General features: G+C 44.3%; 1 protein-coding gene across 3 annotated transcripts; it reads left to right on the forward strand.

Moving 5' to 3' along the window:
* Positions 1 to 55: 55 nt before the first annotated feature.
* Positions 56 to 16,385, forward strand: LOC135446755 (UDP-glucuronosyltransferase 2A2-like). 3 transcript variants are annotated; one of them, XM_064710998.1, is made up of 8 exons: positions 56 to 143; positions 3,776 to 4,670; positions 6,433 to 7,065; positions 11,014 to 11,162; positions 12,383 to 12,514; positions 12,917 to 13,004; positions 13,619 to 13,838; positions 15,033 to 16,385. In XM_064710998.1, exons 2-8 carry the CDS (start codon positions 3,935 to 3,937, stop codon positions 15,307 to 15,309), a joined length of 2,235 nt encoding a protein of 744 aa, XP_064567068.1. In that variant the 5' UTR covers positions 56 to 143; positions 3,776 to 3,934; the 3' UTR covers positions 15,310 to 16,385. The 3 variants fall into 3 exon arrangements, with proteins under 3 accessions (XP_064567068.1, XP_064567066.1, XP_064567067.1); XM_064710996.1 differs by lacking the exon at positions 6,433 to 7,065; XM_064710997.1 differs by lacking the exons at positions 56 to 143; positions 3,776 to 4,670; positions 6,433 to 7,065 and adding an exon at positions 8,731 to 9,507.
* The last annotated feature ends 1,006 nt before the right edge of the window (positions 16,386 to 17,391 follow it).

Here is a 17,391-nt window from a genome sequence, read left to right on the forward strand (position 1 = left end):
GCAGCCACAGCATTGGTAAACATTATTGCCCTCAGCACCCTGCCTCTCTGCCCTTAAAAACTGCTGCTGTCACCCTCCTGTTATCACCTTCCTGGCGTCACCTTCCTCGTGTCACTCTCCCGGCGCAGAGCAGCAGGTCTTAGGTGAGACGGGTGTGCCTGGGTGCTCTGCCCATGCTCAGCTGCACAGAGCTGCATGTGTGCAGTCCTGGGTGGTGGGTTTGGGGTACTTTGGAGTGCAATCATCACCCCTAAACCTTCCCCTGCTCTGGGGTCTCCTGCAATATCCCCAGGGATACTGAGACCGAGGCGACGGCAGCGTTCAGTTCCAGTTCCCTGCTCCCCAGGGTGCTGAGGCAAGGGAAGAAGTGCTTGCTCTGGGTGATGCTGGCACGTTGTTGGGGCCCCTGTCCTTGCTGGGGCTCTGGGTGTGCTCCTGTCACTGCAGTTGGGATCCTGTTCCCAGCAGTGGGTGCAGCCATGGCAGCGGTGCCCTCTGGTGCTACCACTGCTGCTTCCCAGGCTGGAATGGTGACCAGGCTGCCCTGGCTCATAGCCTCCCTGCTCTTTCCCCAGATCCTTCCTGCCTCAGCAGCAACTCTCCCACTAAAACAAACGATTGGCAGGATGACTGGGAAAGTCACGGGGAAAGACTTGCCTTGGGAGCACGAACAGCAAACATTCATGAAAAGGTGGAATGGAGAGAGCAACTCCTCCCTTTTGGGCTGGTCTAGATGAGTCTCATCATGTCCATACCCATGGGATTTGTAGATTTGCCCATCACCATAGCATGCAGCTTTCCCTGAGAGGTTGGACAGATAGGAGTGTGCCACATCTGGCAAGATAGGAGTGTGCCACATCTGCAGGAGGCTTGGGCAAGTCTGCAGCTGCTGCTCCTCACTGCCAAGGACAGGGTGCAGCACCTATTCTTCCACCAACAATGCAGATTCCTAGCAGGGACACCAAGCTTGGCCTGAACCTTCTCTCACTTCTTTAATGTTTTGGCTTTCAGAGTGGAAATGGCTCCCATGCCAGTCACCCTGATTGCTGTTGTTTACCTGCCAAGGTGCCCCTGCAGCATTACAGCAGCAGTGAAGAGAGTTTATAGAATCTCAAAATGAATCAAAAAATCCAAGCGCCTATAAACCTACCCTGTTTTTTTCATCCTGCAGTAACAGTGCAGAGGTAAAAAGATACAATTTATTCAAGAAAGATGGTCACAGTGAGGCCTCACTAATTTTGCTGGAGTTTCCCTAAACCCTGGGGATTACAAAGCACATGTGCTTTTACTGAGCCCACGCACATGTGACTTTGCAGAATTGCTCAATCCTGTCACATCTGCGTGTAGGGATGAGCCAACTTTGAAATTTTCCCAATTCAGTACACTCCCTTCCTGGCAACACCCTCCCCCCACCCCCCCCCCAAAAAAAAAAAAAAAAAGAAGCTAGTGAAGGCTTTTTAAAGTCTGCTTTCAGACCAGAAGCTGCTTCATTGCATTAAGTGAAAGGGAAAGCACAGAGTCATTTGGTGCTTCTTCAGGGCGAAAGCTTCCCTTTCCCCTTCCCCACCCTGGCCCAGAATTTCTGAGGTTCTGGCTGGCATGGGGGTTTCCTAGAAACCAAAGTGCCATGCACACTGGAGCCCCCAGCCAGCCAGCACAATGGTGAAGTGACCCATGTGTGGAAAACATTAGTTTGCATTGCCTAACTTTTGCATGAGGGCCTTAGCCTTGAAAAGCCTGTTGTTTTTTAACAAGGCTGGAAGTTGCATCACTGTTTGCAGCACTTCTGTTAGTAATGTTAGATGTGTGAAATACAGACACTTAACACCATCTACTTTCTTCTGCTCCACTTCTCTCTCATGTGCTAGATTTTGTACTTTAATCCTCTCAAAATGCGTTATTTTCTCTGATCTGAGTAATCTGAGTATCATCTTTAGAGCTGGCCATGGAAACAAAACAGTTTTAACTCTTTGATTGCCCTAGCAATTGCTCTTGTTTGCTGTGGAGGAATTTGATACTAAGGGGTTGGAAACAAAAAACAAGTTCCCATCTAAGGTTTTTTCCCAGGGAAGTGGTCACAGCACCAAGCCTGAAGGAGTTCAAGAAACATTTGGACAATGCTCTCAGGCATGGTGTGATTCTTGGGGCTGTCCTCTGCATGGACAGGAGTTGGACTTCAGTGATCCTTGTGAGTCCTTTCCAGCTCGGGATGGATTCTATGGCTCTGTGATCTGCTCTAGTCCATATGAACATGGCCTTTCAGTAGCTGCTGGGAAAATTATAAGTTTCTTATAGGACTTCATAAAATAAGCGACATTAGCCTGACTGTAGTGAAATTCCTGGCTGTAAGCCCAAATTATGGTTGAAACATGCTGGCATAATAGTCCTGGATTCTGAAGGTTTAGAAAAATCCCTGTTGAATATTGTGGACAATACTTAAAAATCATTGAAATGCATCTTTAGATTCCTATATTTTCAGATTATTAAATACTTGCCTAGATCTCCAGAATCAAGGGCCACAGAGCCAACAGAGGTAACATACCAACTTTTGGAAATTTGCACTGACAACACCAACTTTTGAAAACCTCTGCGAACAAACCACAAGATTCACTCTTTGTTCCTGTTGAGTTTATATACATATCTACTATGTCACAAACAATTTTGTTTGTGACATAGTAACAAACCTGGGACCATAAAGGGAGTAAAAAATAGTTTTAGCAGTCACACACCATATTTCTTATCTCTAGCATACAAAGACTTCCAAAGAACTTGGCTCTGTAACAACATCATAGTATATCCTGGCAAGGGAAATACCATCTCAACTATTAAATTCCCAGTGCATAACAAAGCAACGAACAAGTACAGAATGCCTTGTTGCCATCATCCCGTATTTTATTACTTCCTCCTTTTGAAAAGTCCACTTCAGAGGGTAATTTACTTAAGCTCCTTCTGCCTGATAACCAATCCTGCTGAGGCAGCCCAGGCACAGAGGAGGGGAGCAGCAAGGAAAAGCAGCAAACAGGTGTAGCATATTGCACCTTGCAACTCAGAGCACAATGTTTATGTACCTCGGAAGACTCTGCTAGGTAAGTTTTTTGCTGCATGGCATTTGTTCCCCAGATTGTGTTGGATTGAGTGTGTCATTGTATGTGTGGGTTTTAGTTGTAATTTTGGCTCCAGGTGGTTAAAGAACTGCTTCCAGGCATGGTGTTTATATTCAAGGGACAACTTTCCAAGTGAGAGCCATCCCAGATGATGTAGGTTTTGCTCTTTAGGGCCCAGAAAAGGACCAAACCCATGTTTTGATATCTGAACTGAGCCCACAGCATGACCAGGTTGATGGTGATGTGTCACAGGCAGTAGCAATGGACTCATTGTCCATTGTTATTTGGGAGCAGCTGGAAGCTACCAGTGACCTATTAGAACAAATGCATGATATTATTGGCATTATAATCAACCAAAGGAAGGATTTGTTGACTTCTCTCAGCATAAGAAATATCAGCACTTTTAGCATCTCACTGTGAAAAAGGATGACACTTCCAAGTCAGCCCTTTGGCCTCTTATTCCTTGGCCTGCCTCTGGCATTGCTAGTTCATGGAAAAAATGCAAGGAAATTGTTTGAGCCTCAGGGTTGGCATCCAGGGGACTGGCTTCTTTGACAGCAGGGAGGATTGCTATCATCCTCCCAACAGGAGAATAGAACTCCCTCAGTGGGAAGCTAACAGGGTAGAAGGCAGAAAGGGAAAAATGAATCACCAAACTTTTTTTTTTTCAGAGCTCAGACAAAACACAGGTTATAAAGGCACTACCTGTGCAACAGCAAAGTCTCTCTTCTGCTAAGAGTGCTAGTAAGGAGCCATCAAACAAAACACAGAGGCGCAGAACTCCCAGCTGGAAGGAAAAATTCCCGGACTATCTAGCCCCTGACTCTGCCATGGCCATGAAAACAACCGGCTCAAAGAAATACCTCCAGCTGCTGCTTTTTCAGATTGCTCTTCTAGGGCCTGTCTTCTGTGGGAAGGTACTGGTTTGGCCAACAGAAGGCAGCCACTGGCTGAACATGAATGTAATGGTACAGGAGCTCATCCGCCGTGGGCACAGCTTTACCATCCTGGTAGCCAATGCTAGCCTCTTCATTGAACCCAAACCCAAGACCACGGAGAAGTTTGAGATCTATAACGTGCCCTACGAGAAAGATTTACCTGAAGCCCTGATTAATGATATAGTGGACCTGTGGCTCAACCACAGGCCAACCATCTTGACCTTCTGGCGGTTTTACCAGGAGCTGGGAAGACTGTCCATAGGCTGGCAGGAGATGAACAAGATGATGTGCGACGCAGTGCTGAACAACCAAGAGCTGATGGCTCGTCTGCAGGGCTCTGGCTTTGACCTGCTGCTGTCAGATGCCGTGACCCCCTGTGGGGAGCTCCTGGCGCTCAAGCTGGGCATTCCCTTTGTCTACTCACTACGGTTCTCTCCAGCCTTCACTCTGGAAAGGCACTGTGGCAAGATCCCTGCCCCACCATCCTACACACCTGCAGCCCTGTCTGAGCTTACTGACCGCATGTCTTTTGGGGAGAGAGTAAAAAACTTTGTGTCTTACCACCTGCAAGATTATGTTTTCCAGAGCTACTGGGGACATTGGGATACCTACTACAGCAAGGTCTTAGGTAAGCCTTCTGACACTTCACTTTTCGTTATACAGTCTGTCCTTATGATCTGCAGAGCTAGGAACCCACCAGGGTCACAAAGTCAAGAGGAAGGTCAGCAAGAGTTTGCCTGTTGTCCCTAAAAAGGAGCTGAGCCACAAACAGTCAGGGTGCTGTCCTGCTATGCCATTGCATACAGACAGGATCAGGGCCATTCCAAGTGACGGATTTGACTTTTGTCATAATTGTAGTGAGGAGTTTGATATGAATTCCACACCATACAGGGCTCTCAGCAAGGGTGACTGCTTGCACAGAAAGCAGCCAAGAACAGAGCCATTTTCCTCATCCAGAGGACCATAACAAGGAGGGGAGAGCTGGTGAATTACAAGCCAGCCTTGTCAGCCTCAGTAGCAATATTTAAGTGCATTGTGGCTTTGTAATAGAGACCTCAGTTATGTCACTGGTCATATAAAACCAATTCTCTCTGCACAAAACAAGTTTTATTTAGCACATACCCTCCTACCCACAAAGCAAACTGAAAACAACAAACCTTTCTCTGCAGGCTTTTCTTCTGGACTGTTTTGAGAGATCAGGTAGAAAAACATGTTTATTATTAATCACATGTCATTTCTACTACCTTCCTATTGAGCTCTTCAATAAGACTTCTTGCAAATCTCTCAGTGTTCAATTGCCTGCAAATACCTGCATGATGCAAGACTCCACAAGTACACCAAGCTAGTGTCATGGATAAAGTACATGGGGTATCTCAGTTTGGCTCCTCACAGTCCAGCTGTGACCTTCCATGACCCACATTTTTGTCCCAGAAAGGGTGTCTAGGCAGCATGAAAACCATACCAAAAGCCTTGGATGACAACATTAGGAAACCATTGTGTAACAGCACTGGGCAGAAACCCTGTAATGATGATTCTGTTGCACAGAAAAGAGAACTTACAGTATTTCTTAACTGCACATCAGGAGGGACCATATAAATCAAATTGATGGATTTTCTGGATCAATTTATAGTGCATAATTGACTCTTAATGGCAGGCAGGAAGCCTGCACTATCCCCTCCTGGTCTCCCACGGTGCTCTGTAAGAGGCAAGTTCACATGAGGACGGTCTTACTCTGTTACTGGTGTAACTTGCTGTGTAGTTTCATGCATTTGAGATGCAACTCTTGGGCTGCAGCCCCGGATCAACAACTTAAGTATGCTCTAAAGGAATGCTTAGTGGCTTTATAAAAGCAAAAGGTTGCCCACACAAGTCAGTGAACACCTTTGCTGCCTACCCAGCTGTGTTTCAAAGAGCCAGAAGAATGAAAAAGTTAGCTCTTCTACCAAACAAGTAACACAGAACCTGTAGTTAGATGGGCAGGAGGGACAGGATTACCATCAGGATACAATCCTTGCTGGACTGAGCCCCCCAGGGCTGATGGCTTTCTCTGCTGCTCCAGAGGAATCGCATCTTCCAGCTTCAGCAAGCTGCTTACCACCAGAGGGTGCCAGCTGGTGCCAGTCACCTTTTTTGTGCCCTAGGTAAACATGATATTAAATGTGCCATTATCCAGTACAGGATTTCACCGCCTACCTTTGGCTCCCTGCCCTTGGGATCAAGGCAGTGTCAACTCCCAGCCCAGTTCAGGAGTGCCACTGCTCCCGGTGAAGGAATCTCACAGAGGCATTGCCACACAGGGCAGGCTATGGCAGGGAAGGAGGTGGCCGTGCTCCTGGTGCTGCTGGCCATGCTGGGCTGGGGGTCTGGGGGGAAGGTGCTGGTCTGGCCAGCTGACAACAGCCACTGGCTGAACATGGAGAACATACTACAGGAGCTTGTCGCCCGGGGCCACGAGGTGACTGTGCTGCTGCCTTCGTGCTTCCTCATCGTCAATCCCACCAAGCCCTCACCCTTCCAGTTTGAGGTGATTGAGGTGCCAGTCACCAAAAAGGAGATGACTGACTTAATGGATAAAATGTTTTATTTTTTTTTTTATGAGGAGAAAGAGCTACCTATCTGGAAAGGTACTTACAAGATAGTTCAAATGATGTTGCAGATGAAGAACATAATCAAAATCATTTGTGATGGAGTTGTGAAGAATGAGGCACTGATGGAAAGACTGAGGGCATCTGCCTTCGACCTCCTTTTGGCAGACCCACTGTTTCCCAGTGGGGAGCTGGTTGCTGAGAAGCTGGGTATCCCCTTTGTGTATACGTTCCGGTTCTCCATGGGCAACACGGTGGAGCGGCTCTGTGGAACACTCCCAGCACCTCCTTCCTATGTACCAACCACCCTAACCAGCCTAACAGATAGGATGACCTTCTGGCAAAGGCTAAAAAACATCCTCGGCTATGCTCTGCAAGATTTCATGTTTCATTACGTTCTCTGGGCAAACTGGGATCAATACTACAGTGAAGTTTTAGGTAAGGCTGGTCTCTTTCCAGAAATTACATCTGCTGTGCGTACAAGAGTAAATTCCCAGAGATGAGAGGTTAAGGCACAAATCAGGAGAAAGACAGCCCCAAATTCACTCTCCTTTCAAAATTCCTGCATCAAGTCAAGCAATCCAGGCAAGTACAAACATTGCCTGTTAATCCTGACCTGCTACAGAAGTAGAGCTAAGTCTGTACAAGTACTGTTGTACACTGTAAAACAGTGCTAAAGCACTTGAAACAGGGCTCACTAGTCATATTCATAGATAAATCATGACATAAACTAAGAACAGTAAAATACTATATACCCAACAAACACCACTACTTTTTCTCCCATAGCACACTTCTTGCTACCTTGTCTCAAAATTAGAGACAATATCCTCATCTGGACCTTTAAAAATCCAGGAGATTACATGAGCCAAAATTCACAGTGATAAAAAGCCATCTGCAGAGACATGGTTCTTTGCTTTTCTGAAAGTGGCTGAAAAACTATTATAGTTATATTTATTTGTAAGTGGTTTTTTATTTTTAAAAAAATCATAGTTGTACAATTGTTTTTCCATTTTTGCTCTAGGTGATGCTTAAAAAGAAACAGGCCAAACATATGCATTGCTAGTGGGGAGATAAAATGGGTATTTCAATATGAGACTTTAAAGTGGTTTTATTTATATTTCACTAGTAAGGTGTAATTCTGAGTAACAATTTAGCTGAGAGAGCTGTATGATACTCTTAAGAGTATCTAGCAGTGCCTTTTTGTTTCTTATCATATTATGATGACAAAGACTAGAAAATCTTGTGCTGGCTGAAGCACAGTTTAGTGTCTGTTGTGTAAGCCTCAGAGCTGTTTGGATCTTGTGGTGTCTTTTTTTATTGTGAACTGCAAGGTTTAGCATTTAAGGCTCCAAGTGCAATACCTGTTTGGTTAGCTTGCATGGGCTGCATGATGGATTTGTGCTGAAAAGTTTTGATAACACAGGGATGTTTTAATTAGGGCTGAGCAGTGCTTACAGAGTGTCAAGGCCTTTTCTGCCTCTCAGCCCACCCCACCAGAGAGGGGGCTGGAGATAGACAAGAAGTTGGGAGGGGACACAGCTGGGACAGCTGACCCCAACTCACCCCAGCCCATAATGCTTTTGTGCTCAGCAAAATAAAAGATATGGGGAAGAAATTTGTCAGGGCTGATGTTTCTCAGGGACTCACTGGTCATTGGCTGGTATGAGCAACTGTTCTTTTTGCATCACTTGGTTTTCTTGCTCTATTTCTTTTTTCCTTTTTTTTTTTTTTTTTTAAAGTTGTCTCATTCTCAATCCATGAGTTTTCTAACTTTTGCCCTTCCTTTTCTCTTCCTACTGTGGGAGATTCAGAGGCTCTGTGGTGCCTAGCTGCCTATCAAGATTAAACCACAACACAAGGAAAAGGCTTCTGGTCTTCACATGCTGCAAAATGCACTTTGTGGTGAGCAGATAGGAGCTGCTGTAATTTTGAGATCAGCTGTGGCTCTGCAGAACACTCCAGAATGGGTTTTACCGCTTGCCCAGCCCTCCCATGAATGTTGTTTTGTGTTATGATGTTTGCCAATCTTGTCACGTTTGCCAGCCTAGTCACCAAACAAATGCCACTTGTAATTGGCTGGCTCTAAAATATTTGCACAGTGAAGCCGTGAACTGCTTCCAGTTCAGTCAGAGCAGAGTTGTACGTGGAATGCTGAAATGTTGGGGCCAAAGTTTCCCTGGCTGCTCTGGGCCTACACATGCTGCTGCAGCACTGTTTTTTGTGGGAGGGTGGTGGTCTGGCCCACCGATGCCAGCCACTGGATCAATGTGAAAGTGCTTCTGCAAGAGCTCGTTCTCCGGGGTCATGAAGTGACTGTGCTGGTGCCTTCATGCAATCTGCTCATCAACTACCAGGACACCTCCTCCCCTTTCACTTTTGAGGTCCTGCAAGTCCCCTTTAGCCAGGAGACCCTTGATGCCTCCATGGAAGACTTCCTCAATTTCTGGATGAATGAAGCCTTTAATCTCTTCCCCTGGGAGATCATGTGGAAGATGAAAGAGCAATTGGAGGTCTTTACCAATATGTCAAAGCAGACCTGTGACACTTTTGTGATGAACTCTCAGCTGATAGCAAAGCTGCAGCAGGCCAAGTTTGATGTTCTGATCGCTGACCCCCTGTCTGTAGGTGGGGAGCTTGTAGCAGAAATGCTAGAGATCCCTTTTGTCTACAGCTTCCGCTTCTCAGAGGGGAATGTGGTAGAGCGGCTGTGCGGTGGGCTCCCGTCCCCACCTTCCTATGTGCCTGCCAGCACAATGGGGCTCACACACCACATGTCCTTTGTGGAAAGACTACAGAACTTCCTCTTTTATATTTTCACGGATTTATTTTTCCTGAAGTTTTGGCGAGATGAATGGGATGGGTACTACAGTAATGTCTTAGGTAAGGCAGCTGTTGAGTGGTTTCTTTTCTTGCATAGGTTGTGCCTTTTGAATGCTTAGGGACCATCGTGCTGTTGTCTCAAAATACTCTTTCTCAAAGGCAAGCAGAGGTGGCAATCCTGAAGTATCTTGCAATTCTGCATAGTGCAGGTTGCTGAGTGTGAATTCAGATTCTCAACAATAAAGGCTGTCACCTTTCCCTTTCATCCACCATTCAGAGTTTGAAACAGTCTCCTTAAATTACAACATACCCGAAAATTTTACTCCAACATAGTACAACTCAGGCTTGATTCAACATTTAACAAAGAGTTTGTTTTAGTACAATGGACTTTGAATATTTTCCAGGGTATCTAAGTTTAGGCAGATAACAAGTGAACAGCAAACACAAGGGCATTTCTTCTGTTTCTGTCCAATCTTTTCCTGCATTTGCAAAGAACACTTTTGTGCTCTGAAAACTAGTCCCTCTTTGCTGGATTTAATTTTTTAATCCAACATAAAGATTTAGTTACACCTTTATATTACTCTACTTGTAATGCGAACTTAATTTTCACTTCAGCAACTTTATAACTGATTCACTGCTCTCTAATTTAAATATAAATAAAAAATCACTGGTGTAGATTATTATACTTATCAACTACTGTAAGAAGATGCCCTATGGATAATTTTTACTTTGCTGCTTATTTAGCTTGATTCCTGCTTGCATTAGGCTGGCTTTGGAAAACTGTTTCTCAATACTTCAAACCCTTCTATGCCCCAGTTTAACTTTGTGGAGAAAATACTGCAAAGAAAACTTGCAACATCTACCTAAGAATATATATTTTTCCAAATGGTAAACTATAAAGCATCAGATTACCAACAGATATTTTTTTCGGATGCATTTCTAGAAATATTGGATATTGCGTAAAATGATATTAAAAGTATCTATGAAGTTGGCCAATTTTTGCCAATATGTGTCAGAAGCAGCTGACCCAGTCCTCAAGAATACTAGAGATGTCTGTACCGGTGTTTTATTGTTATCTGAGCAGCTGCTAAATGAGTCACCATTTGAAAAATGCTACAGAACTTTGTTTAAAAACTTTCCTCCTCCCTGACAGGTGATCATCACTCTGATTCACTCATGTTTTATTTGGAACTAAATTTTCTGTGATTGTTCTCTTTCCCAAGTGTGCTCTGTTTTTACTACAAGCACAGGTAATATTCAGCACTACAAGAATTGCACTTCCGTATCAGATACTAAAAGCTTCTCGCTTGTACTTCTCTAAAGTAATCACGAAGGTTCAAAATCCTTTTAAGGATTGTACCTTGTGCTCCTGGCCACCTCCTAAACTGAACACAGGTCAGGGCAAGGAATAGATCCAGATTAGTTGATGTTTTCATTTTATGCATGGTTTGATAAACTATGCTGATTGGGAGTGCCAAAAGACAAAGGTAAGGCTCCTGTTTCACAATCCAGAGCAAACAAGGTCGCTTCGGTGCATGTTGTAAACCTCTTGTACCTTGTCCACAGGAAGGCCCACAACCCTGTGTGAGACGATGGGGAAAGCAGAGATTTGGTTAATCAGAACATACTGGGACTTTGAATTTCCACGCCCTTTCTTGCCCAACTTTGAGTTTGTTGGAGGACTTCACTGCCAGCCTGCAAAACCATTACCAAAGGTATCCCAACCTCATTTTTCTGTTGGCTCGTTTGTTACAATGACTGTTTCTCTCGCTGATAACCACGCAAGCCCTGTCTTGGGAAAGCTCATTGTTATTTAGCATCTGTCCATCCTTGTCCAAACTGAGGGCTGGTTTACAGCCTGCTGTCTCAAAAGAGGATGTCAGCACAGGGTAATAGAGTGTCTGCTTTAGGAGAAAATAGATGCTACCCCAGGGTACTTAAATGTAATATTTAATTCTAAGATGCAGACTTGCAGCCCATGATAACATTGAAATACCTGATGCCAGAAGGCACTATGACAAGACAAATTCTTTAGGTAAAACGGGGTCAAAACTTGCAGAAATAGATGAGTGATAAACACTTTTTCTATTGTACCTTAGTTTAAGAAAGCTTAAAGGGAGTAATGCAGTGAGTATCTCCAGCTTATGCTCTCTGTGACTTGAAGTATTCAGGTGGAATTTGAAACTCCCAAATACTGAAGATGACAACATGACAAGCTCTGGTGTAGATTATCTTTCCTGTAGGAGCCTTGGAAGATACAGGCCATCTTCAGTGCAAGTTTTCTACTAAAAGAAACCTTCTAACTCTCTTCCCACTCCCCTGTAGCATGGGTTGAGCTTGGGGAAAATGGATAAACCATTCTCTTTTGCATGTTAGTGCTCCAGTTCACATGATACTAACTAATAAAAGGAACAGGAAAACCTGTTGGTGTGATTTGTAGATGATGTTTCGAGCAATGTGGTACATAGTAAGAAATGAGAACTGTCTGACTAGCAAAGTGACAGCACCAACTCGGTGAATCTGTGATCAGGATGCTGAAACACCCTCTCAGGTTTCAGCAGAGCTATGTAATACAAAGTACTTGTTCCAGTAAAATCCAGAACCATGATCATGCTAAGGAGAGTGTCAGAGTATGTATGGCCTGCTCGTGATAATGCCAGGATTCATTCCTGCTGCTTGAAATGAATCCCAAAACTTGCTTTCAGAAAGACAAAGCAACTGTCACCTGTCTTAACTTGTCCTGCTCCTCATTTGGGAGAAACCCACTGTTTTCCACAGGCCCAGGTCAGTCTTTGACTGACCTGTCAGTCTGTCAGGAGGCGTTCACAGCATCATCATTTCCTGAATAAGCTGAAAAGGTTATGCTCTCTATTCACAGAAATCTGTGAAATCTGCATTGTGTAATTACCCCTGGTATGTTTTCTACCTCTCCTAGGAAATGGAAGAATTTGTTCAGAGCTCAGGGGAACATGGAGTCATCGTATTCACTCTTGGGTCAATGGTCCACAGCCTAAGTGATGAAAAAAGTAATGTGATTGCCAAAGCCCTCAGCCAGCTTCCACAGAAGGTGAATTTCTTTTCAATCCTCAAACAAGTTGCCTTGTTTTTTTCACCCCCTTTTATGTCTGGAGTGGCCTGTTATTTACCTGGATCCCTGCTGGATGTGATACAGCCAGGAAGCTGTGTTCTCTCAGACACACAGCTGAGTTACTTCATGGGGAGTTGGGGTGTTTCACCTCCTCTGACCCAAAAGACATGGAGGTGCATCTACAGGCCAAAATGCAAAAATCACTCCATGCATTTTTTTTTATTAGCACATAATAACCACTCAAAGAGTTCAACTGCAGCCAAAGCTATCTAAATTTTTGGAAAAGATATATGGGTTTCAGATAAAGCTCTAAATTACATGTAATAATACAGAAAGGCACATCACATGCACTGTGTTTATCTTATTCTTCCATTGTTCAAGGTTCTCTGGAGGTACAAAGGGAAAAAACCAGAAACTCTGGGCTCCAACACCAGGATTTTTGACTGGATACCACAAAATGACCTGCTTGGTAGGACTGTTTCTATGTGGGATGGATTGCACGCTTGGAAAAACTGTTGCCTTTTTTCTTTCCACTAGAATGGTTAAGTCTAGCCAGAACCATGTAATGCTTGTGGATATACTTAGTTTCACAGCTTAAGCTGCAGAGCTTTGCTCTTGGGAGCCTGTCTCCTAAAAGGCTCTGACTTACAGAGCTTGGTGGCAGTTGTCTGAAGGGCTCATAAGTACCCGTAGGCAGGAGTAAAGACCAAAGTAGAGTTGTACTCTGGAGCTGGATTTGGCATCTGCGGTTCACCTCCAGAACTCATTCTTCAAAATGCTTGACCTAAGCAAGGCTGAAGCACGGGTCTGTTCTGACCCTGATACCGTGTGAAAACTACAACTGCACAATAGCAAAGGGCTGAAGTAACTGTGGGGTAGGCTGCAGGGATGTGCTGATTCACATGTTGTGTTAAAATAATTTTGACTGTGTGAAAGCTAAGCATGCAAGCGCTGCTGCTGATCCAGAGGTCAGGGCTGTTCCCTTCTCTAGCAGTGCATTGTCCCCTCTATGCTGTGTTCACACCCCAGTGAATGCAGCCTGCCAGAGCTGCTGTAACACACCCCTCTCCTTCTTTGTTCCAGGCCATCCTTTGACAAAGGCCTTTATTACACATGGTGGGACCAATGGGCTCTATGAAGCCATCTACCATGGGATCCCAATGGTTGGGATTCCCATGTTTGCTGACCAGCATGACAACCTTGCTCACATGGTAGCAAAAGGAGCTGCGGTTCAGGTGGATTTCAACACAATGAAGACACAGGATCTGGTTGATGCACTGAAGACAGTAATTTACAATTCCACGTGAGTTTTGCTCTTGTCTTACAGTACTCTTGCCTTAAGTAGATGTTATTAAAATCCCGGGCTGCTCATGTGAAAAATTCTGCTGGCTCTTCTGGGAATGGAAAATGAATAGCTGACGTTTGGATTTCAGATGAAGGCCATCTTTCCTGTCTGAGAATCAGCATTTCTCAAAAAGGAGAGATAAGTAATTGGCTTTTCCTTATACTGCATTTTATGAGTGCTTTGAGAAAAACAGATCTTGGAAACTTCAGAGGAGCTTTTGAGAGCTCTCTACTAGTGTAAATCCTCTGGAGGACATAATTCTAGTTTTATTAGATCTTAGCTGCCTGTAGTCATAACAGTTTTTTCTCCTACCCCTGACTTAGCAGTATTCTTAGGTTATTGTACCGATCAGTCAGGACTCAGAGGAGAAGGAAGCCCAGCAGCTGGGATCGCTTGCTAAGGATAAGACCACAGACAAAGGGATTGGAAAAATGCAGAAGTCTGCAATCTTTAGCAGCAACTCCCATCCAGTGTGAAGGACAGGTGCTCCTTCAAGTAAGAACCTGCAAATTCCTGATTCAAATGGGCCAGCACTGATGGAGATATCTAGTATCTGAGGGACTCAGCCATGGTGGAGGCGATCTGTAACAACCTGGATGGCAGCTGGTACATGAGCCTGACACCATAAGGTCTGGAATCCCCTCAGGTCAGTTGGGATCAGCTTTCCTTGCTGTGCCCCTCCCAGCCTCCTCACTGGTGGGGTGGTGTGAGAGACAGAAAAGGCCTTGACTCAGTATAAGCGCAGCAGTAAGGAAAACATCCCCACTGTATCAACACTGCTTCCAGCACAAATCCAAAAAATACCCCACATCAGCTACTATGAAAAATGTCAACTCTATCCCAGCCTAAATCAGCACACTCTATTATACTGGAACAGAAATGCTGTAAATGTTTCAATTTTTTTTTAAGGAGTATCTGGAATAATTTTGAATAACTATTTTGTAAAATACTGGCTTTCTCTATTACTATTTTTAACCCAATTTTACACATAGAGGAATAAACTGGACCAGCTTCAAATATATTTAAATAAGACTGATGAAAGTAAAAGCAGGACTGTCTACCTTCCTCAAGAGGACTGCCAGGTGTTAAATGGTTTATTTCAGAAATAAGTGAAAAATCTCTTTGGTTTCTGCTTGTTTTTTTTTTCCCCAGCTATAAGGAAAATGCTCTAAAGTTATCCAAGATACAGCATGACCAGCCTGTTAAGCCTCTGGACAGAGCTGTCTTCTGGATTGAATTTGTGATGCGTCACAAAGGAGCAAAGCACTTGAGACCAGCTGCTCACCATCTCACCTGGTACCAGTACCACTCTCTGGATGTTCTGGCATTCTTGTTCACCTGTATAGCCACTATTGTCTTCATTCTTTTCAAGTGCTGCCTATGTTGCTGTAGAAGATGTGGCAGGATTGCAAAGAGGAAGACAGAATAGACACCTTGTTTCCATCAGCAGTTTTCTTCTCCTAGGCTGACTCAGCAAGGCATTTATGCACATTGGCTGGTGAACAAGTTTATTGGGATGTGCTTTAAGCTGGGCTTATCATGAATGCACCACAACAAAGCTGCTGTGGGGCAGAGCTGCTTGCTTAGCCAGCAAATTCCTTCTTGTCTAAATAAAACTAAATTATAGTTGCTTTATCCCTTGGGACCATGTTAGCTGATCACACATGGTCCTTGCCATGGTAATTGTTGCTCTGTATTTTCAAATATCTCAAATATTTTGGTATATTTCATAAATTCAGCCTTGCCCTATGGGCCTGCAACTAGGCTCCTTATCCTAACTCTGTCCTCTCCTCTAGTGTTATGCAGGCTTGATCACCGATTCACAACCAAAATGCCTCCTCTCTTGTTAGGAACTCTCCAGACTGGACAGTGAATCCAAGATCAGGGGCTCCTAAGAAGTGCCCATCTGAAGGGCCACAATCATGGCTTGCCTTGCTGCAAGTGGCAAATGCACTGACTACTTGGGGGCTGAGTGGAGATTAGAATCCTGAGACCACCATAAACATTACTTTCCTGGGAACCATTTCTCTTTTCCATTCAGTCAGGAATTCTTACTGCACAGGCCATCATTCTAACTGCAACACTGCAGGGGCATGAAAACCACCTCTGTCAGGAACTTGCCCACCTTAACCCCAAAGGCCTCTGAACCATAGGAATTGATAAATGCAGGAAAACCTCCAGAGAGGGAACTTGCAAAGAAGTAACATTCCATGTGGAAACAGTGCAATAGCCACTTGCCTTTCCTGAAGAGCTGGAGAGAAAATAGTGCTACTCTTCGGTCAGACAGGAGTGGTAGTAAGCGTAGTGCCTCTTCAGGTGTTAAAGATACCTGTAAAATGCTGCTAGTCCAGGCCTCCTGTTCCAGGTAAGGCTATTTCACTGCTGTGCCAGCTTACTCAAGAAAAATCCCGCTCAGATTTCAACTGATATTTTTAAATACTCTGGAATTGTTTTCAAACAGAACATGATTATTTGTTTACATAATAAAATTCCTTATGCCACATCAAGTTTTTTTTATTAGCATTGTCATGTTTCAACATCTGCTTAAACTTCTTCATACTACAACACTTACAAAAGCTCAGCTGTTTCCAAACTATACAGGGGTTACAAGAAGAAAACTGCATATCATGGCAATTTCTGGTATACTGTTCCTGTTGTCATGATGGGATCATAACCAGGAATATGCACAGTGAATAGAAAGGGGAACTGCATGACACTAAGGCCCCAAATCAGAAAGGGGTTGCTGTAACCAGTCAGAGAGGTGGGTGGGTCCCTAGGCACAGCTCCATCAGGCTGGATCACTATGAGCTCCTGTCACACAGTTGCTGAGATGTTGGTTTGGATGCCAGAAGGCCAGCAAGCCTCCCAGCATGCTGCACAGGTATTGGTCAGACAGGGCTAACAAAGGACACAGGAAACAGGATAGATGGGAAAAGCTGGACAAAGTGCTCCTCAGTCCCTGTAAGGAGGTGCATCATTTCTGTAACCTACTCTGAGTAATTTGGCTTATCTAGTACTGAATTTAAAAAGTAAAACAACCAACCAACCAACCCAAACAAAAAAAAACTCGAAACCAAAACCCCTTCTTCATTTTAGAGTCTGTATACAATGCAGAGAAAGATATCAAAGTACGAGGGTGGTCTGTGACACATTTCTCCAATTAGACACAGAATGTATTCTAAATCTGACACACTGATCTAATCCTCCAGCTAGCAGGCATTACCTCTCTGTGCACAATAAACTGTGCTGAGGAGCCCAAACACATATTCAGCCTCAAGTTCTGCTCAAGGAAGCCAAACATATTTGTACATTGGAGATCTAACCTTTTGTTGAACATATGTAGATGTCTACTGTGACTGTAGACTAAAATAAGCAGAGCACAAACTACTGCCAGATCAATAAACCACATTTCCACAAATGCCACACAGTGGCCAGTCCTATCCTGGCATTTGTAAAAATAGCTGCAGCACCCAGCAGGGTGGAGCTGGGGGTGTTTAAAGCACAGTCTGGA

The sequence above is a fragment of the Zonotrichia leucophrys genome, chromosome 4, assembly GCF_028769735.1.
Source record: "Zonotrichia leucophrys gambelii isolate GWCS_2022_RI chromosome 4, RI_Zleu_2.0, whole genome shotgun sequence".
NCBI lineage: Eukaryota > Metazoa > Chordata > Aves > Passeriformes > Passerellidae > Zonotrichia > Zonotrichia leucophrys.

What these genes read in the sequence shown, in the direction of transcription:
- LOC135446755 (XM_064710998.1), top strand. Translation starts at nt 3,935, where the DNA reads ATGGCCATGAAAACAACCGGCTCAAAGAAATACCTCCAGCTGCTGCTT. An exon ending in CTACTACAGCAAGGTCTTAG is followed by an intron (nt 4,671 to 6,432) that starts GTAAGCCTTCTG and finishes TGGTCTGGCCAG; the next exon opens with CTGACAACAGCCACTGGCTG. An exon ending in CTGCAAAACCATTACCAAAG is followed by an intron (nt 11,163 to 12,382) that starts GTATCCCAACCT and finishes TACCTCTCCTAG; the next exon opens with GAAATGGAAGAATTTGTTCA.